The 23814-nt window shown below is 40.8% G+C and overlaps 1 protein-coding gene and 1 long non-coding RNA gene across 2 annotated transcripts; both read right to left on the bottom strand.

The window, feature by feature from the left end:
• Positions 1-1152: 1152 nt before the first annotated feature.
• Positions 1153-1921, bottom strand: LOC311037516. The gene is made up of 3 exons (XR_014599971.1): positions 1704-1921; positions 1399-1644; positions 1153-1240 (listed from the first exon to the last, which is right to left on the bottom strand). It is a non-coding gene; the product is annotated as an uncharacterized lncRNA (long non-coding RNA).
• A 13041-nt stretch (positions 1922-14962) lies between these two features.
• Positions 14963-18181, bottom strand: ajm1 (apical junction component 1 homolog; the record flags this gene model as incomplete). The annotated part of the gene is made up of 1 exon (XM_084046299.1): positions 14963-18181. The coding sequence occupies one exon, from the start codon at positions 18179-18181 to the stop codon at positions 14963-14965; it is 3219 nt and encodes a 1072-aa protein (XP_083902425.1).
• Positions 18182-23814: the final 5633 nt, after the last annotated feature.

Raw genomic sequence — 23814 nt, 5'->3', positions numbered from 1 at the left:
ACGATTTTTCAAAAACAGCAGATCTACAAGCTCATAGCGTGGCACTCGGTGCCACGCTATGAGCTTGTAGATCTGCTGTTTTTGAATAGCCCAAATACATCTAAAAATGACGCAGATTGTTTCTCCAGGTGTAAATGTGTTAAAGAGAGGTCAGCTGGTCAGTGCTAGAGGGTGAGAGGATGCTTCTAGGACTCGTTCATGACTCTCTGCATCACTTCAACTTCTTACTGTACTTATTTACAGCCACTGCTTTAAAGACGGTGATTGTTTATTATTATTATTATTGTTATTATTGTCTCCGCCAGGCCCAAGTCGTGGCCGAGACTATGTTTTTCCCCCTGTCCGTCTGTCCGTCTGTCCGTCTGTCCGTCCGTCCGTCTGTGACCAGCTAATCTCCGGCACCGTTGGCCTGATCATGGTGAAAATGCATACACACACTCCCTGGATGCCAGAGCGGAACCTCTGCCCCACATTTTTTATAGCGCCACCAGGAGGCAGATTTTTGTGAAACACATTTTTTTAATATTACTCCTAGAGAGTTTGTCCAAACATAACACAAATCGGTACACAGTATCTCTATAGTCATGTGATCAACACAGATCTGTCCCATTTTTCATATTCCTTCCTGATTGGCTAAGATTGGCTTCCAAAGTTTGCAGGAGTGCTCCGTTTTGAACAAAATGCCTGAAATCATGAACGCAGCGTCCGACCGGCGCGAAACTTTGCAGACACATTCCCACTAGGCCGAGGAATAAATGGCACCTCAATTATTTTTCAAATCTGCCTCATGGTGGCGCTATAACAGGCCAACTAGTGTTTTTACCTGTAACTGGACCGATCGGCGTGAAACTTTGTACACACCCTCCTTAGAGGCCAAGGAAAAACCTCTTTCCTGCATTTTTCACATCTTCTCTTTATAGCTCCACCGGGAGGCCAATGTTTGCAAAACACATAATGATATTACTCCTACAGATTTTGTCCTAACATCGCGCAAATCGGTACAAATGATCTCTATAGTCATGTGATCAAGACGGATCTGTTTGATTTATCATAGTCCATGCTGATTGGATACGATTTGTATCTAAAGTTTCCAGGAGTTTCCCGTTTTCAACAAAATGCCTCAAAACATGAACGCAGCATCCCAAGGAAGAAACCCTTTTCACGTTGGCCTGTTATAGCGCCACCAGCAGGCCATTTTTTTATATTACTCGTACACATTTTGTCCAAACATCACACATGTCTATAGTTATATATATATATATATATATATACATCATATATATATATACACACATTGTCTATAGTTATATATATATATATATACATCATATATATACACACACACATTATGTCTATTGTTATATATATATATACATATATATATACACACACACACACACACACACATTATGTCTATAGTCAGGACTGAACTCTGAACTCTGCTGACCCACAATAACCTACCCGACCTGGCGGAGACCTAGCCAGACCAATCTGTCAGTGCAAAAAAAAAGTTGCAAGTTGTGGGGCACCAATCAGGGCCCAGTGTGCAAATATGGGGCGGGGCTATCACCAGAGGCATTGTTTTTAGGAATGCAGGTTCCACTCAGAGATTCCAGACTAATATCTACTAATATCTACTAATATCTAATATCTACTAATATCTAATATCTACTTAATATCTAATATCTACTTAATATCTACACAGAGAGGTCAGGCTAACGGACACCGTGCTCTGAGGAACACTTTCTAGTTATTATTATTATTATTATTATTATTATTATTGTTATTATTATTTAGGTTATTGTGTAAATGTGTGTTTTAGTATAGGGTTTGTATTCATTTTAAATGAAGATGAATAATAAATGTTTTGCATTCAGGACTGAGTACAGAAGTATGAACCAGATTATTGATGGTAAGTCTACTCTGACATCAACACACATCAGTGGGTGATGGGTATGATTTATATCAGTTATTATACATATATTATATAATATATACTGTATACACATGTATATCATAGTTATTATACATATATTATATAATATATACTGTATACACATATATATCATAGTTATTATACATATATTATATAATATATACTGTATACACATATATATCATAGTTATTATACATATATTATATAATATATACTGTATACACATGTATATCATAGTTATTATACATATATAATATATACTGTATACACATGTATATCATAGTTATTATACATATATTATATAATATATACTGTATACACATATATATCATAGTTACTATACATATATTATATAATATATACTGTATACACATGTATATTATAGTTATTATACATATATTATATAATATATACTGTATACACATGTATATCATAGTTATTATACATATATTATATAATATATACTGTATACACATGTATATCATAGTTATTATACATATATTATATAATATATACTGTATACACATGTATATTATAGTTATTATACATATATTATATAATATATACTGTATACACATGTATATCATAGTTATTATACATATATTATATAATATATACTGTATACACATGTATATTATAGTTATTATACATATATTATATAATATATACTGTATACACATGTATATCATAGTTATTATACATATATTATATAGTATATACTGTATACACATATATATCATAGTTATTATACATATATTATATAATATATACTGTATACACATGTATATCATAGTTATTATACATATATTATATAGTATATACTGTATACACATATATAGGGTGACCGCTGCCCCACCATCCTGAGATGTTCTGGTGATTAAGGGGCGAAACATCAGTGAAGGATGGCTCCCAGCTGAAGACCCTGCAGCTGGTATTTAGATATTGGCTGAAGTGGGTCTGACAGAAAGAGGCCCCGAGAGGTTCCAACATCAACCTAAAATATTCAACCATCAGGCACGTGGCCGGGTGCAAGCCTGGCTCAGGGAGGAGGACGCCCCTGCCATGCAGAGTCCAGCGGCACTCCCTGGTGAGCAAGGGGAAAAACACCAGGATGGCTCCCAGCTGAAGACCCTACAGCTGGTGCATATAGGCACCGTCGGAGGTGCGTCAGGCAGAGATGCCCTGCAGGTACCAACATCTGCCTGTAAACAAAATATACACATATATATATCATAGTTATTATACATATATTATATACACATCAGTAGGCATATATATATATATATATATATATATAGTTTATTTATTTTCAAATAGCCTATAGGTATAAAATAGAGCTAAAGTGGTTAATGTATGTTTTATAATGAGTAAAAGTACAATATTTGCCTCTGAGATGTAGTGGAGTAGAAGTAAAAGTATTGCATATTGGAAATACTAATGTACTTAGTTGCTTTACACCACTGATAATCAGGGGTGTGTGTGTGTGTGTGTGTGTGTGTGTGTGTGTGTGTGTGTGTGTGTGTGTGTGTGTGTGTGTGTGTGTGTGTGTGTGTGTGTGTGTGTGTGTGTGTGTGTGTGTGTGTGTGTGTGTGTGTGTGTGTGTGTGAGAGAGAGAGAGCAAGTGTCACTGGGCGTCACACCACCAGGTTTTAAGGGTTAATGACTCATCACAGAGTCTTAATAATGTATAAATGATATGTTTATTAAATGTATCAGTATGCCCACTGTACATCAACTGTCCACGTTTATGATGACCAGACAGACAGACAGACAGATATTATCCATTGTGGATTGACTGCTGGGGCAAGTACACTGTGTGTGTGTGTGTGTGTGTGTGTGTGTGTGTGTGTGTGTGTGTGTGTGTGTGTGTGTGTGTGTGTGTGTGTGTGTGTGTGTGTGTGTGTGTGTGTGTGTGTGTGTGTGTGTGTGTGTGTGTGTGTGTGTGTGTGTGTGTGTGTGTGTGTGTGTGTGTGCGTGCGTGCGTGCGTGCGTGCGTGCGTGGTTCTTAGTCACTCCAATTATCCTCTGTGTGAGTTAGATATTTCCTTTCAAGATCAAGCTAGAGGTTTTGGGCTTTGGAATAGAAGAGTGTGTGTGTGTGTGTGTGTGTGTGTGTGTGTGTGTGTGTGTGTGTGTGTGTGTGTGTGTGTGTGTGTGTGCACAAGTTGGTTGTGAGGGGTCTTCAAATGGCCGGCCTCTCCAAAAGGAGGGCCAAACAGTTAGCATGGTACAGTTAGCATGGTACTGTTAGCATGGTACTGCTCAATATCAGCTCTTAGTGATCTCTTAGTGGAGTAAGTAAATGCCTTAAATCATGAACACAGTGTGTGAAATAATGCACACACATTCCCTCTAGAACGAGGAAGAAATGTCATTTGAATTTTTATGTTAGGCCGGCTTATGTAAAACATTTTTTGAATATTACTCCTTCAGATTTTATCCTGAAGATTTTATTGATTTGTCATATTGCATCCTGATTGGCTACGATTACGTCTAAAGTTTGCAGGAGTGGCTCCTTTTGAACAAAATGCCGCAAATCATTGTTGGCCCTCAATAACCTACCTGACCTGGTGGAGACCTCTTTCTACTTCATTCATATTAAACTGGAACTAAAACATGTTTTATGAATACAATGTATTCAATATGTATGGTAGAGTATGTTAATACAATATAACTTATACTATCTGTATGGTATGTTAATACAATATAACTTATACAATATGTATGGTATGTTAATATATAATCTGTATGGTAGAGTATGTTAATACAATATAACTTATATAATCTGTATGGTAGAGTATGTTAATACTATATAACTTATATAATCTGTATGGTAGAGTATGTTAATACAATATAACTTATATAATCTGTATGGTAGAGTATGTTAATACTATATAACTTATATAATCTGTATGGTAGAGTATGTTAATACAATATAACTTATATAATCTGTATGGTAGAGTATGTTAATACTATATAACTTATATAATCTGTATGGTAGAGTATGTTAATACTATATAACTTATATAATCTGTATGGTAGAGTATGTTAATACTATATAACTTATACAATCTGTATGGTAGAGTATGTTAATACAATAATAATTAATAATAATAATAATAATAATAATAATAATAATAATCAGACAGAGAATGTATCCAGAGTTCAGGTTCCATTTATTGGATATTGTGTTTTTTTTTATAAATAGACACTCTGACACATTATGTTTAAAGTATAAAAAAATACAATAGCATTGTTATTCTAGACACTTTTCTTTGTTTTATGAGGTCTTTTATCTCATAGTATCTCGTTTAAACTTCAACAGTGGCAAGTTTTCTTATTTTTCTTATAGACTAGAGTTCATTTACCATAGAGTTCATTTACCTTAGAGTTCATTTACCATAGAGTTCATTTACCTTAGAGTTCATTTACCATAGAGTTCATTTACCATAGAGTTCATTTACCATAGAGTTCATTTACCATAGAGTTCATTTACCATAGAGTTCATTTACCATAGAGTTCATTTACCATAGAGTTCATAAAGCAACGTTCATTTCAACCAGTCTTTTATCATCATCATCATCATCATCATGATGAAGAACTGGAATAGAAAATAGAATCACATGCATCACAACGATACGTTTAGTCCAGTCAGTCAGGCTAGAGACACAATAGAAAATTACACACGCACACGCGCACGCGCACACACACATACACACACCCACACCAGTGGTGTAAAGTAACTAAGTACATTTACTCAAGTACTGTACTTAAGTACAATTTGTAGGTACTTTTACTTTACCGGAGTATTTCCAATTGTCTATACTTTTACTTCTACTCCACTACATCTCAGAGGCAAATATTGTACTTGTACTCCACTACAATTATTTAAAAACTTTCTAGTTACTTTGCAGATATAAATTATTGCGAACGCGGAAGGAGGCGAAGGCGCGCCTCCGCCCAAGTGGAGCTTACTATGAAAGTCTGCTCGGCTTGTGTGTCTGTGTGTCTGTGTGCAGTGCACTGCCTGGGTGCGGCCGACAGAGGGCGCCAGAGTGCAGCTACAGTCAAAACACAAACACACACACACAGAGTCTGTAAATACACAATATTTTCGAGCTGCGTTCGCTTCCAGCGTTCGCGCGTCTTACTTGTTATTATACTATAAAACATACATTAACCACTTCAGCCCTACTTTATACATAGGATATTTGAAAATAGCAGATCTACAAGCTCAGCATTGTGACACGTTGTGAGCTTGTAGATCTGCTATTTTCAAACATTTTAGTACTTTTACTTTTGGTACTTCAAGTACATTTTGATGCCAATTCTTGTGTACTTTCACTCAAGTACATTTTTAATTCCAGACTATTACTTGTAACAGAGTAGTTCTATATTGCAGCATTGGTACTTTTACTCAAGTTAAACATTTGAGTACTTTTTCCACCACTGGCGCGCGCGCGCACACACACACACACACACACACACACACACACACACACACACACACACACACACACACACACACACACACACACACACACACACACACACACACACACAGAGTGCAGTGATAGAAATCATCTACTAAATAATAAAAGGTTCTGTTGTCAAAGCAGCGCCCACTGGAAACCGCTCACTTCCTGTTCATATGAACGCTCACTTCCTGTTCATAAAATAATGGTTATATGACACAGACACGTGTTCAGATGGAAGGAGAGTTTGAACCAGAACTGCTGTGTTTTTAACAAACTTATTCCATTTGTAACTATAATTCATGTCGTTTACATTAAACAAAGATCAAATAATTTGTAACTATTACATATCGTTTAGGGAACAAAGACAAAAATCTATGTAAAAACTATGTTTAATTATTTCACTACAATTTATAATCCCCACACACACACACACACACACACACACACACACGCACACGCACACGCACACGCACTCGCACGCGCACACACACATTGAATGAGCTGAAACTGAGAAAAGAAAAACTAAAAACCTTAAAGGATTTGTTTGTCTTTTTTGCTAAACCACCAAAACTGCTTGTTTTCTTAGTTTAATTTTTTGGTGATGGAAAACGGTCTTTATTTGCCCTTTAAAATACATTTCTCTATTGTATTTTTGTAGAGAAAAAAGAATTGGCAGGAAAGGAGGCGAGTTTTGTGTCCTGAATGTGTTAAAATGACCAGACAGACAGACAGACAGACAGACAGACAGACAGACAGACAGGCCTCTTTGTCAGTTCTATGCAGAGCAGCCATATTGTAAAGACATTGGGCCTCTTCCTTACTTCCTTCACAGGTGCTACCAATGACACTAATGAAGGCTCTGTTCCATTCTGGTTGTTACAATGATACTAATGAAGGCTCTGTTCCATTCTGGTTGTTACAATGACACTAATGAAGGCTCTGTTCCATTCTGGTTGTTACAATGACACTAATGAAGGCTCTGTTCCATTCTGGTTGTTACAATGACACTAATGAAGGCTCTGTTCCATTCTGGTTGTTACAATGACACTAATGAAGGCTCTGTTCCATTCTGGTTGTTACAATGATACTAATGAAGGCTCTGTTCCATTCTGGTTGTTACAATGACACTAATGAAGGCTCTGTTCCATTCTGGTTGTTACAATGACACTAATGAAGGCTCTGTTCCATTCTGGTTGTTACAATGACACTAATGAAGGCTCTGTTCCATTCTGGTTGTTACAATGACACTAATGAAGGCTCTGTTCCATTCTGGTTGTTACAATGACACTAATGAAGGCTCTGTTCCATTCTGGTTGTTACAATGACACTAATGAAGGCTCTGTTCCATTCTGGTTGTTACAATGACACTAATGAAGGCTCTGTTCCATTCTGGTTGTTACAATGACACTAATGAAGGCTCTGTTCCATTCTGGTCAAACAGAGTCAGGGTGTTGACTCACTGGAAACACTCTGCTACACCAGTGGGTCTCAAAGTGTGGTCCAGGGACCCTCATGGGTCCTTGAGGGGGTTCCAAATGGACCCTTACAGGTCTGTAACTCTGAGTCTACACATGGAACCAAATGGACCCTTAGGGGTGTTTAACTCTGAGAGTGTACAAATGGACCCATAAGGGTTTATTTGGTTCCATACACTCTCAGAGATGGGGGGTACCTTAAAAAGTTTGAGAACCACTGTGCTACACTAAATGGAACAGAGCCTTCATTAGAACCACTGTGCTACACTAAATGGAACAGAGCCTTCATTAGAACCACTGTGCTACACTAAATGGAACAGAGCCTTCATTAGAACCACTGTGCTACACTAAATGGAACAGAGCCTTCATTAGAACCACTGTGTTACACTAAATGGAACAGAGCCTTCATTAGAACCACTGTGTTACACTAAATGGAACAGAGCCTTCATTAGAACCACTGTGTTACACTAAATGGAACAGAGCCTTCATTAGAACCACTGTGCTACACTAAATGGAACAGAGCCTTCATTAGAACCACTGTGTTACACTAAATGGAACAGAGCCTTCATTAGAACCACTGTGTTACACTAAATGGAACAGAGCCTTCATTAGAACCACTGTGTTACACTAAATGGAACAGAGCCTTCATTAGAACCACTGTGCTACACTAAATGGAACAGAGCCTTCATTAGAACCACTGTGCTACACTAAATGGAACATAGCCTTCATTAGAACCACTGTGCTACACTAAATGGAACAGAGCCTTCATTAGAACCACTGTGCTACACTAAATGGAACAGAGCCTTCATTAGAACCACTGTGTTACACTAAATGGAACAGAGCCTTCATTAGTATAATTGGTAACACCTGTGAAGGAAGTGAGGAAGAGGCCCATTGTGGTTCAACTTCACAAGTTTTCCTTAATTCATTTCCCATATTTAAAGCTTATTTCAGGCTAAATCAACTGCTAAACACAAAGCATGTGAATGAATAATGCTTCTGACTTATGTATGCTTAGGGCAGGATGTGTAGATAACACTGTTTGACAGACACAACATTTGACAGATCTGGACACACAGGGTTAATGTGGTTTATCCCATTCAACCCAGGAACACATCTGTGTCATTTTTAGACTGCTTTGGCTATTCAAAAATAGCAGATCTACAAGCTCTATGAGCTTGTAGATCTGCTATTTGTGTTTTTTTAAATCGTGAAGATTTGTGCAAATCTTTGAATATATAAATATAACTTTAAAGCGAACATGTTTAACTCAAATCTTTGCTTCTGGGGGGTCCCTGGAACAACATATCTTGGTATGGGGGGGGGGGGGGAGTACATATCATTTTGGGGGTCCTTGACATGAAAAAGTTTGAGAATCACTGATTATTGCAACATAAGTTTTTTTTTTTAAACTGTTAAGATTTAGAAGAACATTAGTAGAATCCCCCAGAAGCAAAGATTTGAGTTACAAATGTTGGCTTTAAAAATATATACATATTCAAAGATGTTCACATATTTTCACGATTTTTCAAAAATAGCAGATCTACAAGCTCATAGTGCGGTGCTCGGTGCCACACTATGAGCTTGTATATCTGCAATTTTTTTTAAAAGCCCAAAGAAATCTTAAAATGACACAGATGTGTTCCCGGTCTTAAATATCAATATCATAATCAGAATACATTTAATTCAGTCTGAAGAAGCAGGGATACAAAACAGAGCCGACCTACAAGCTCACAACGCTTCCCGGATGCCAGGCATTAGGAGCTTGTAGATCTGCTATTTTCAGATCTGACACTGACCGTGCCAGGCAGTGATGAATCAGGATTAAATAAATAAATGTTAAATGAATGATGGAACTAACAGGACTTATTCCTACAAATGTCCTTTTTTAAATATATTTATTGACAATTTTCTTTTAATAATAATCAGAAATAAAATGTAAAATATGAAAGTTTAAGACAGTAAAATGGAAGTGGAAGGACGTAGATGAAAGAGGAGAAGTTAGAACATGGCCTTCCTAATATACATTTATATCATATTCATTCATATGCATTTATATCGTATTTATTAATATACATTTATAACATATTCATTGATATGCATTTATATCATATTCATTAATATGAATGTATATCATCTTCATTATAACATGTGTAAACATCCATAACCACCTAATAACCTGTTGTACTGTAGCTGATGGATGAGTGGATGCATAAATATATTTAAAAAAAACTACTAAAGATGCTCAATTTATGTGAATCCTAACGGATTGTCAGTGGTGGAAAAAGTACTCAAATGTCTTACTTAAGAAAGAGTAGCAATACTGCAGTGTAGAAGTACTCTGTCACAAACAAAAGTCCGGAATTCAAAATGTACTTGTACTCGTAAAAGCACAAAAGTATTGGCATCAAAATGTTACTTAAAGTACCAAAAGTAAAAGTACAAAAATGTTTGAAAATAGCAGATCTACAAGCTAAAATTGTACTGAAGTACAGTACTTGAGTAAATTTACTTTCCAATATGGTTACTTTACACCATTGCTTATTGTAATGAATAAAATGTAATAATGTAACCAATGTTAAGTATGTTGATACAATATATTTATTACTATCACTGTTTGGTTGAGTAGAGCGAGCCAACAGACATAAAACCTACTGATTGTAGCTTTTTCATTAATCACTCACTCAATGTGACGCGTTGTGAGCTTATAGATCTGCTATTTTCAAAAGATGTTTAAACATTTTAGACATCATATTTAAACTTTTAAAACGGGACATTCTGCATGATGAGTACTTTTACTTTTGCCAATACTTTTGTACTTTTTACTCAGGTCAATTTTGATTACCGGGCTTGTACTTGTAGCGGAGCGTTTCTACATCGCAGCATTGATACTTTTACTTAAGTTTTTTTTTTTAAAGGAGTACTTTGTCCACCACTGACCTGGACATAGAGAGACTTGAAATCTGAAACCTGATATTACAGAGAAGAATGATTTACTGGCTCAAACATGTTCAGACTGGTTGACAGTTTTCTATCATATCTCACATCTTATGTTGGGTCAAAAAGGGGGAAAAAGTGAGAATATTTAGAAAATAATTGAAACATAATCCAAAAACAAACAAACAAATGATATAGCATTACACGTTGCAGTGTTAAATATGGATCCAAGAAATGTAGTTACACAAAACTTTCATGAACACAAAGTAATACAAATATTCCATAAAAATGTTCTGCAGTCTCACATGTACACAATGGTCCCTTCTTTTATTCTTTTCTTTTTTTGTTTTTACCTTGTTTTAACACTAGAGGGCGGAAGACTAGTAAATTGGAGTGAGCCCTATACTGACTTGTTTTAAATCTACTGTATTTGTAATAATTCAAGGCAATGGCAGGGAAATACTATTTAGAAACAAGCTTTGCATTAAAAAAAAAGAGGGAAAAAATCATTTTCATTGTGTGTTTCTACCTTCAAATGTACTTCAACAAAAACAAATCAAACTAAAGTGAACTTAATATAACATACAGTATCTATAAGCCAAACCACGCGCTGCCTGTGCTTCTAAATACTGAAACATAAGAAACTATACGTATAGCTCACCTTAAAGGTAACAAACATAAGAAACCTAAAGCAGCACAAACACACGTACAACTAAAGTCTTCTCCAAGCATTTCATTTTACAGTAACGTACCTACTGTAGTTACGATGCTAGCTCTGGTTCATCCTTCATCTAAGGATTTAACTGCCTTTGATAATCCATACACTATATATTTTTATATATATATATATATATATATATTTATATATATATGTATTATCTGAAAAATACATCTATTCATCTTCAGTTTGATATGAAATATCATTGTTGTGTATCTTGTGTAGGAGATGTAAATGTAAATGTAAATGTTGTGTATCTTGTGTAGGAGATGTAAATGTAAATGTAAATGTTGTGTATCTTGTGTAGGAGATGTAAATGTAAATGTTGTGTATCTTGTGTAGGAGATGTAAATGTAAATGTAAATGTTGTGTATCTTGTGTAGGAGATGTAAATGTAAATGTTGTGTATCTTGTGTAGGAGATGTAAATGTAAATGTTGTGTATCTTGTGTAGGAGATGTAAATGTAAATGTTGTGTATCTTGTGTAGGAGATGTAAATGTAAATGTTGTGTATCTTGTGTAGGAGATGTAAATGTAAATGTTGTGTATCTTGTGTAGGAGATGTAAATGTAAATGTAAATGTTGTGTATCTTGTGTAGGAGATGTAAATGTAAATGTAAATGTTGTGTATCTTGTGTAGGAGATGTAAATGTAAATGTTGTGTATCTTGTGTAGGAGATGTAAATGTAAATGTAAATGTTGTGTATCTTGTGTAGGAGATGTAAATGTAAATGTTGTGTATCTTGTGTAGGAGATGTAAATGTAAATGTAAATGTTGTGTATCTTGTGTAGGAGATGTAAATGTAAATGTTGTGTATCTTGTGTAGGAGATGTAAATGTAAATGTAAATGTTGTGTATCTTGTGTAGGAGATGTAAATGTAAATGTAAATGTTTTATTTTTCACAGTGTTTCAAACTGAACAGTACATGCCAATAAGACGTGACCTCTGACCCCTGATCTCCGACCCCGGCGGTGCTCCAGTACTAAAGCGCTAGGACAGGGCTCTTCAACGTTTTGTTCAGGCCAAGGACCCCCCCCCCCCCCCCCCCCCACTACATGTTTTATATGTATTCTTTGTTTTCATAGATTTCATAGACTAGTTCCACAGCTCTGTCATGTTGGATTCATGTTAATGTGTATTTCCAGACATTTAACCATGCATGCACTTAAACAATACTTAGTAAACCTGACCTTTCACTCTGTACTTAGTCTGCTCTTTTTCCCCCCCTATAGCAAACCACTTTGCCGAAAATAGCAGATCTACAAGCGCACAACGCCTCTTGTAGATCTGCTATTTTTGGCTAAAGTTTTCCTCAGAAAAAGGGATGCTTGGTTGAAGTGGTTAGTGTAAAAATCACACAAAAATTCGGCGCCCCCCCCCCCCTGTAGTAACTCTGAGGACCCCCTAGGGGTCCCGGACCCCCTATTGAAGACCTCTGCACTAGGATTGACCGCTCTCCACAACACACATGTAGTACCATTTACGACCACCAGGGGTCTTCAATGTTTTCCAGGCCAAGGACCCCATACTGTAGCTCAGTAGTAATAATTATATTTGATCTGGGGACCCCCTCAAAATAATTATATTTGAACTGGGGACCCCTCAAAATAATCATATTATTGAGGCATTACATTTAGCTTGACTCGGCTCCACAAGTAAATATTGTGAAAATAACCGATCTACAAGCTCACAGTGCCTGGTGTTGTGAGCTTGCAGATCGGCTATTTAAAAAAATGTTTGCCTCTTTTGTTTATTATTTTACAATTTGGCCGGTTAATGTTTCACCAGTTGTTATCGTATAGTTTGTTGATTACTTTTGATGCAGTAATGGTGTTTTAATTGTATATATATATATATATATATATATATATATATATATATATATATATATATATATATATATATATATATATATATATATATTAGGAGTTAAAAAGGCTTAAATTGTCACTTCACTGTCACTGTCATCGAAAAATCATGTGGGGTCCTGACCCACAGGTTGAGAACCAGGCTTAGCTGAGAGAGAGATGAAGCAGGGACCCCCACTACATATTGTATAGATGAGAGATGAAGCATGGACCCCCACTACATATTGTATAGATGAGAGAGATGAAGCAGGGACCCCCACTACATATTGTATAGATGAGAGATGAAGCATGGACCCCCACTACATATTGTATAGATGAGAGATGAAGCAGGGACCCCCAATACATATTGTATAGAAGAGAGATGAAGCAGGGACCCCCACTACATATTGTATAGATGAGAGATGAAGCAGGGACCCCCACTACATATTGTATAGATGAGAGAGATGAAGCATGGACCCCCACTACATATTGTATAGATGAGAGAGATGAAGCAGGGACCCCCACTACATATTGTATAACATTGTGTTGCAGATTAAACTTGTTCATAGACTTCATAGATAGTTTGACATGGTCAGTGTTGTGTAAATTCATGTTTTATTGGTTCATTGACTTGTCTTTTCTGCTAATATGTTGGATTCATGTTAATGCGTATAATTTCAGACTTTTAAACCCTCAATACTTGGTAAACGTGACCGTTAGTACTTGGTCTGCTCTTTTTGCCAACACTTTGCCGAAAATAGCAGATCTACACCAGGCGTTGTGAGCTTGTAGATCTGCTATTTTCGGCTAATGTCCCCCCTCAGAATAGGGATTCTAAAGTTGAAGTGGTTAAAGTAAAAAAAAAATAGGAAAAAAAGTTCCTATCACACAAAGATGTGGTGGCCCCCCCCTGTAGTAACTCTGAGGAGCCTCTGGGGGTCCCGGACCCCCTGTTGAAGACCCCTGCTCTGGTTTTAAAAATTCAGATTAATTTCAGCAAACTGTTGAGAGATATGATGGAACATAATCATAATTATGTCCTCAACAGAAACAGCTGTTATCTTTTTGCATAGAAAGTAATCATGTTAGACAAAGAAAATAATAGTCTTTTCAGGACAACATGCCGTTGAAATCACATTATGAAAAATAGTCATCGTGGAATACACTCATAGTAATGGGCTTAATAACATCGATCTCATTTAAAAAAAATCAAGTTTCAAAGGATGTATTCGTTACAAATTTATACGGTTAAAAGAAAAGTAGAAAAATTAGACCTTAAACCCCTCTAATGCAGAGTGTTCTAAAAGGAGGGAAAAAAGTTGTTAGGTATTTTACAATGATGAAAATAAATAAAAAGACACTGTATTCATCATCTTTCATCAGACAGGCAACATTCTAAATATGAATAACACCACGCAGACATATGCTATATATATATATATATATATATATATATATATATATATATATATATATATATATATATATATATATATATATATATATATATATATGTATCTCTATACATATAAATATGTATATGTATACATTATACAACAAAAGATGCACTTAAATGATATCGTCGAGGAGGTGGGGGGTGCCTACCCAGTCCAAGGTCCTGGGCTCCGAGGCGGCCATGATCATGCACATGAACTGTTTCCCTGTCCTCTTGTCCGTGGGGTAAATGGTGGTCGGCGTGAACCGCCGGTTGCTCTCCACGAACTCGCACAGCTGCTGGTAGACCAGCGGGTACTCGTGGCGCAGGAACACGCCGCGTATCCTCAGCTCCCGCTGGATGTTGATGAAGCATATCTCCCGGGCCTTCCGGCCCTCCTCGCCCTCCTTGTCGATGTCGGCGGTGCCGGGGGGAGGCGTGAGGATCAGCGTCTCCATGTCGCTCTCCTCCTTCCTGTGGACTTTCCTCTCGGGGCTGAAGGAGGCCAGCGCCACCTTGGCGTACTTCCTGACGGTCGGGGTCTGGTTGCGCGGTGACGGCCCGTCGGGCAGCTGCTCCCCGACGGCGATGGATACATTCAGGAGGAAACATTCGTTGGGGTCGTACTCCTTGCCGGCGTCCTGCAGCTCCTTGCAGTATTCGCCCAGGTTGTCCTTGAAGCTCTCCAGCTCTCGGAGAGACAGGTAGGTGGGGGACATGACCAGGCTGTCCAGGCCGTACTGCAGGAAGCTGCTGGACGAACCCGGGTTCGGGAAGCCGAGGAAGAGCACCCCTCTCCCGCGGGAGAGGAACCCCACCTTGGCGATGCGGGAGAAGGCCTTGTGGACCACCACGGTCTCCCGGCAGTGCTTGATGATGTGGCGGCAGATGCTGCCGATGCGTCCGTACAGGCAGCTCTCCTTGTGGACGTCCCAGTCTTCCCGGCGACAGTTGCGGGAGCAGTAGTAGGTGTAGCAGCTGTGGCAGGATTTGAAGTACAGGCAGGCGTTGAACAGGGTCTCCGTCCTCCTGCATTTGTTGTTGGAGCACATCATGGTGTCGTCCTCGTCGGGACTCTGATCCGGAGAGCACTCGTCCGCGCTCTTCATGGCGTCGCTGGCTCCGTCCATGTCTCTGAAAGCCTCGGGGTTCATCCTGATGGAGGTGGGCTGCTTGTCCAGAGGAAGCGGCTCGGCCTTCCTGGACAGAGAGGCCGCCTCCTCCTCGTCTATGAGCTTCTTCAGTTGATCCAGGATGTCCTCGCTGGCCCTCCTGCTGGGCGGCTTGTAGTCGGTCACCAGATCCGCCAGGAGTTCGTCCAGTTGCTCCAGGCTCTGCTGGAGAGACGCGTTGTCCTGCATCTTTTCTTTGGCCGAGGTCGCAAAGCAAGACATGCTGCCGCGCTGAGAGGCTTCCGGAGCCACGGCGTGTCTGGAGTCCAGTATGTCCCAGCTGGCAGACCGTCCCTCAGAGGTTCTGCCCAGGCCGCTTGGTCGAAGGTCGTTGTCAGTGATGGTTATCTCTGGGGTGACAAACCAGTGTCTGCTCGTGGCACTCTTGGTCGTTTCTGTGGGACTTTTGTCGATCAGTGAGTTGTCGGACATGGATAAGGCTGCATAACGTCTCGGTGAACTGGAGAGATTGACCACCACCGGCTGTGGCTTGTCGTCTGCAGGATCTGCCGCAGACTTTCTCGGGTCAAGGAGATTATCGTAGCTCTGACCGCGGTGGACAGAGTGTGGCTGTTCCCTCTCTGTATGTGAGGAAAGAATATTGTCCCACGACCGTGAGTACGATTTGGATTCCGTGCTTATCCTTTGAGGTTCCATACACGGGATTGCATTCCAGTGCGTCAGCATGGGCTCTTGCCTGACTCTGGTTGGAGTTACCTGGGATACATAAGAGGCCGGATTGGTGGAATATCCAGATACCTCTGAGCCGTACCAGTCATCGCTTTGAGGCTGTACAACTCGAGCGTGTCTCCGGCCCTCTGTGTAATACGCCCTGGCTGGGAAGTGATGCTCCGGCGGTAGACCGTACACATCATTGGGGTAGTACAGTCTCGGGGGGGCAGTCTGTATTTGATACATCCTCGGATCATCCCCGTAAAATGTTCTCGCGGGGGGCGTCTGGATGATGTATGGCCCTGATTCACTTGCGGCGCTGGGTTTGGCATAAGCAGTTTGACCTGAGTATGGGTAGGGCTCCATCTCAGTGAAATAGGGTCCGGTTGCCACAGCGTGGACCATGCGAGTCCTTGGATCCTGCACGTACTGGACTTTGGGAGTGAGGTTTTGCCCCGACATAAAGCAGTCTTCCGGAAAGTAAGAGCTCGGTCTTGGAGGAGCGGTAGTAACGTATCTCGCCGATTCCTCCGTATAAAAGTACTTGCCCGGCGCACCTGGACTGGGATGGGCTCTGTGTTCTCTGGCGTCATAGTCGCCCGGCGACGGCATTCTTTGCATACTAATCTCCACTGGCTGCAGATAAGTGTTTGGCATGCTGCGGGAATACTGGCCCGCCTGTCTGTACTCGTGTCCGAGCGAGTCGGTGGGAGTCGGCGTTCTGGAGTAGGAGAAATGGCGAGGCACCGTCAGGCTCCGACTCCCTCCGCTGTGGTGCCTCTGGTGCTTCCCTCCGGACTGCTGCAGCGCCGCCTCGTCGGGTTTGATGTCCACTCGACAGCGGACGTGAGGGCTGGTGGCCGGCTTCTCTAGCCCCGCCTCCGCCGTAGGGTCGTAGCAGGGGGAGTACCTGCTGGGGTCGTGGGGCTGCAGCTTACTGGGATGCACGTCGTGCAGAAGAGCCCTGGTCGCCGCGTAGGAGGACTGCCTCCGCGGGGACACTTCCGGTCTCCAGTGAGGGTCTCTGGGAGCCCTTTGGGAGTCCCTGCTCCGCCTGCCCGCCGACGAGGACCCCTCGAACGACATGGTTAGGAGGTTAGTCTGGACCCGAGGGGCGCTTTTGGACCTGGTCCTTCTCTTCTGCTCGGGAACAATCACGTCGGCGGCCATGTCCGCTCCCGGCGGCTGAGGGGTCGGTCTGTGGCTGAAAATGTCCGGCGCTGAGAAGCGGTATCTCTGCTGGCGGCCCAAGGCGTTCCAGGCCACGTCTGGATTGGCCGCGTGCCTGTCGGCCCTCCTGTAGGGGGACTCCATGCGTCGGTGGTTCTCCAGTGAGTCGCAGTGAAAGGTAGAGCAGCGTCTCTCGTCCACGTTCCTCTGTCGCTCCTCCGGGGGCGAGTCACATGGTCCGCAGGGCTGAGAGTCTTTGAAGGGAGTTGAAGCGGAGCTCACTTTGATGTCTCGATGCACAGTTGATACCAGTAAGTCAGGCAGGTTTGTACGTGTCATCTTAAAGGGACTCGTCTAGTTTTCTCCATCCAGAGGTTTTAAGGTAGTTTCTTCCTGTAGAAGTAAAGACAGAAACCGGAGTCAACACATTGAATAGCAGTCTCTGATAACAACATGTAGTACTTGTGTCTATCACAGTTTCTAAGGACATGTCCCATAATGCAGTGGTTGTCTCTTATACTCCTACCTTACCCCTTATGCCTAAAAAGTTGGGTAAGTTTAAGCATAACTCCCCAAGGACCCCTGGGGGTCCCTAGACCGCACTTTGAGAACCACTGTTCAAAGTGCTTTTGGGGTTGCTCTGAGAAGTTGCATTATGATCCAAGGAATCCAAGGGAAACTAGTTGATTGTACGACCTGCGGATCAAGAGCTACAGGCCGAAACATGAAGTGGGCTGGTATAGCGCCACCATGGGGGCGATTTGAAAAATGTTTGGTGGATTGTCTTCCTTGGCCTACTGGCAGTGTCTGTCCAGCAGTTTGAGAGATTAGCTGCAGACAGACAGACAGACAGACAGACAGACGCGCACAGAGGCATGAACATAATCTCTGTAGAGAACAAAAACAAGCACTCTGTCTGTATATGGTGCAGTTTGCGGGTGCACGGCTCACAAAGATTCACAGTAATAAAGCAATAGCCAGCACTCCAAAGTCCTTCTGGTACTTTTAATTCAGCTTACACGTGTATCTGGTTTTAAATATTTCACTTTATGTGCAATAAATCTAGAATATATTAAAGTTTGACTTTTTGAGATACATTATGGAAGAAAATTATCTTTTCCACAATATTCAATTTGTTTTAGAAGGATCTCTATGTACGTAGAACTGACATACAGCATATCTCCATTTTTCAACCTTTTAATTTACTTTTTTATTAAATCAGTTATATTGAACACCCTTTAATAATAATATAATGTATTCAATATGATAATAATATAATATAATATAATATAATATAATATAATGTATTTAATATAATATAATGTATTTAATATAATATAATGTATGTGGGTAAAGTGATGATAATATAAGGACACGTTCAAGTATGTATAAAGACTCCATACCAACTTTGATAAGGCTGTGTTGTTTCAAAGACATGTAGTTTTATGTTTGTGCCGACAACAGAGATATTAAATGGACACTGTGTGCTGTTCTGTGCTGTGCTGTGCTGTGCTGTGCTGTGCTGTGCTGTGCTGTGCTGTGCTGTGCTGTGCTGTGTTGTGCTGTGCTGTGCTGTCCTGTCCTGTCCTGTCCTGTCCTGTCCTGTCCTGTCCTGTCCTGTGCTGTGCTGTGCTGTGCTGTGCTGTGCTGTGCTGTGCTGTGCTGTGCTGTGCTGTGCTGTGCTGTGCTGTGCTGTGCTGTGCTGTGCTGTGCTGTCCTGTCCTGTCCTGTCCTGTCCTGTCCTGTCCTGTCCTGTGCTGTGCTGTGCTGTGCTGTGCTGTGCTGTGCTGTGCTGTGCTGTGCTGTGCTGTGCTGTGCTGTCCTGTCCTGTCCTGTCCTGTCCTGTCCTGTCCTGTCCTGTCCTGTCCTGTCCTGTCCTGTCCTGTCCTGTCCTGTCCTGTCCTGTCCTGTCCTGTGCTGTGCTGTGCTGTGCTGTGCTGTGCTGTGCTGTGCTGTGCTGTGCTGTGCTGTGCTGTGCTGTGCTGTGCTGTCCTGTCCTGTCCTGTCCTGTCCTGTCCTGTCCTGTCCTGTCCTGTCCTGTCCTGTCCTGTCCTGTCCTGTCCTGTCCTGTCCTGTCCTGTCCTGTCCTGTCCTGTCCTGTCCTGTCCTGTCCTGTCCTGTCCTGTCCTGTCCTGTCCTGTCCTGTCCTGTCCTGTCCTGTCCTGTCCTGTCCTGTGCTGTGCTGTGCTGTGCTGTGCTGTGCTGTGCTGTGCTGTACTTAGTACTGTACGTACACAGACAAACACACTGCCTCATTACAATAGATGTGCAGTCGCTTCATGGCTCAACTAAACACCAACAGACTCTATAATATACTTAGTAGACTGGGGTCCCCCAGGGCTCTCCACGTGGTCCATTTCCCTTTACAACACAGATCTACAAGCTCACAACGTTCAAAGGTTCAGCCCCTAGGGACGCCAGGGCTAATAAAAGGAAAGTAAATGAAGCAGAGTGGGCTTGTGGCTTATTTGACCCAGTTTACAGACGGTGGTAGAAACCAGACCATCTTTACATTAGAGGCAATATGGGAACCCATCGCCAAATGAAAAGGAAAAACAGCGCCCTCTGCTGTTTTTTACTCTTTCACTTGGCTCTGGGCCGAGCTGAACGTAACACCCGTGCGCAAGGGTTTTGTTCTGCCCTCAGCCTTCCACTTCCGGTGGTGCGACTATGTTTTCATTCCCACTAACAAGATTTCTACACGGAACACTAACACCACTTCTCCCAGAGAACATGGTTTTGGTTATAAGCCCACTTGTTTCTATGATGAAAGAGCAAGTTAAAATGTGAATATCTGTCTGTGGTTTTGTCTGCTCCGAGGACGCTATTGTTAAATTAGTTTTGGTTTGTTTCTAGTGGGGAAGGAAGGATCGGTACACACGTAAATCCCGCCCACTACATTTGATTGGGTAAAGCGCGGCCTGCTTCCTGATCTGAAGGCACGCCCACTTGTAGGCCAGTGCGTACGCGATATGACGAACCCCCCCCCCAACAGATTCAAACGCAGAGCTGAATCTGTTCTTGAGAGATTAGTCCATGTGTGGTCCAGCCATGGAACGCATGTGCTAATAAAAAGAAACAAGGTTAATATGAGCCTCAAAGCAATATTTTAAATATGTTTGTATTAGCACATACATTCCATATAGGGCTGGACCACACATCGTAGAGTTTTTGTGGCCCCTATTTGGGGCCACTGTGACACGTTCTGCGTCACAGAAGTGACACGTTTTACGTCACAGAGGTGCGCGACCCCGTGCGCAAGCTTGTGCGCAAGCTCGTGAGTCGAGCCCATTGGCCGAAACCGTTTTCGCTCGTACATTGTGCAGTGGCCCCGTCCGTTTACGCTGCAGTACCTACGAATGACCAGCATGTCCAATGCGCTTCATTGCAACATGACATTACATTACAGTCATTTAGCAGACGCTTTTATCCAAAGCGACTTACAATAAGTGCATTCAACATAGGTAGGGAATGAAACTACTAATCACCAGAAGTCTTAAGTGCATTTTCTGTAAAAACAAGCAACTAAGAGTATACCTAGCTCTAAGGTAAAAGTGCAATATATCAGCTACCTACTGTCTTAAACAGATGAGACAAAATAGCAAAATCAAATGAGCAAGAGCTAAAACAAATAAGTGTATCGACTAAACAAGATCCAATAAAACAATACAACAACTAGAAAAAGTGCTCCTCGGAGCACAAGTCTCCGCCAGGTCAGGTAGATTATTGTGGCCTCCTGGTGGCGCTATAATAGGTTAATGTGAAAAGGGTGCCATTTCTTCTTAGGCCTTGCACGACAATCGGACACTGCATTCATGATTTGAGGCATTTTGTTCCAAAAATGTGTTTTGCTAAATTAGACCTGCTGTCCGTCGGCGGCCAAATACATTTAATTTTGGGGGCCCTTGACTTGAAACAGTTTGAGCACCACTGATATGGAAACATAGGTTTTTTTCAGTATAGGCTACTGTTGGGATTTAGAAGACATTTTGTAGAATCGGCTTCAGGTCTTAATGGGTTAATTCATAGCAAACTTCCTTTTTGAGCACCACTGCAGTAGAACTGCATCACCTCTGTGACAAACTGAACGTATCAAATCTTACTGCAAAGTCACACATTCTGAATAATACTGTAAGTATTAAAGTCACACCACATTCTGAATAATACTGTAAGTATTAAAGTCACACCACATTCTGAATAATACTGTAAGTATTAAAGTCACACCACATTATGAATAATACTGTAAGTATTAAAGTCACACCACATTCTGAATAATACTGTAAGTATTAAAGTCACACCACATTCTGAATAATACTGTAAGTATTAAAGTCACACCACATTATGAATAATACTGTAAGTATTAAAGTCACACCACATTATGAATAATACTGTAAGTATTAAAGTCACACCACATTATGAATAATACTGTAAGTATTAAAGTCACACCACATTATGAATAATACTGTAAGTATTAAAGTCACACCACATAAGCATAATAAGTCCTACTGTGTTGGGACCCATCAGAGGTAGAAAAAGTACTCAATTTAATTACTTAAATAAAAGTATCAATACTACTCTGTTACAAGTAAATGTCCGGTAATCAAAATTTACAATAGTATTGGCATCAAAATATACTTAAGGTACCAAAAGTAAACGTACTCATTATGCAGAATGTCCCGTTTCACAAGGTATCATATACAAACTAGAAAAAGTGCTCCTCGGAGCACAGGTCTTCGCCAGGTCAGGTAGGTTATTGTGGGGCAGCAATGTTCAGAATTCAGCAATCAGGATGTAATATGAAAAATCGAACGGAACCATCTTGACCACTTGACTATAGAGATAATGGGTACCGATTTGCATGATGTTTGGACACAATTTGTAGGAGTAATATAAAAAAGAAAACTGTTGCAAAAATTGGCCTCAAGGTGGCGCTATAATAGGGCAATGTTAAAATGGTGGCATTTGTTCCTCAACGTAGTGCGAATGTGCGAGCAAAGTTTCACTGCAATCGGACCCTGCGTTCATGATTTGCGGCATTTTGTTCAAAACGGGCCACTCCTGCAAACTTTAGATGTACATTTTAGTCAATCAGGATGGACTATGAAACATCTAACAGATCCTTCTTGATCACATGACTATAGAGATTATGTGTACCGATTTGCGTGAAATTTGGATAAAATCTGAAGGCTTACAATAAAAAAATGTGTTTTACATAAGTCGGCCTCCTGGTGGCGCTATAAAAGGCAGATGTGAAAAATGCAGGGCAAAGGTTTTTCCTTGGCCTCTAGAGAGTGTGCATACAAAGTTTTACACAGATCGGTACAGTTATAGGCAAAAACACAAATTGGCCTGTTATAGCGCCACCATGAGGCTGATTTTAAAATTCTCAAGTAGCATTTCTTCCTTGACGAAGTGGGAATGTGCGTGCAAAATTTCACGGAAATTGCATGCTGTGTTCATGATTTGAGGCATTTTGTTCACAACGGAGCAGTCCTGTAAACTTTGGAAGCCATTTTTAGCCAATCAGGATGGAATATGAAAAATCTGAAACACCCGTTTTGTTTAATGACTATAGAGATACTGTGTACCGATTTGCGTGCTGTTTGGACAAAATCTGTAGGAGAACTGTCAAGAAATGTGTTTTGCACCAATCGGCCTCCTGGTGGCGCTATAACAGGCCCCTGTGAAAAATTTGGGGCAGAGGTTCTGCTCTGGTATGCAGCGAGTGTGTGTGCACAGTTTCGCTGCGAGCAAGCCAACGGTGCCGGAGATTAGCTGTCCACAGACAGATCGAATGACGGACGGACGGACGGACGGACGGACGGACGGACGGACGGACAGGGGGTAAAACATACTCTCTCGCCATGCCTTTCGGCCTGGCGGAGACAATAAAATGTATTCAAATCTTTAGAAAATAGCAGATCTACAAGCTCACAACATTGTGAGCTTGTAGATCTGCTATTTTCAAATGA

This window comes from Gymnoscopelus microlampas, assembly GCF_963454915.1.
Source record: "Gymnoscopelus microlampas genome assembly, chromosome: 21".
Classification (NCBI taxonomy): domain Eukaryota; kingdom Metazoa; phylum Chordata; class Actinopteri; order Myctophiformes; family Myctophidae; genus Gymnoscopelus; species Gymnoscopelus microlampas.
Note: the sequence above shows the minus strand (reverse complement) of the source record. Positions and strands in the feature narration are given on the sequence as shown.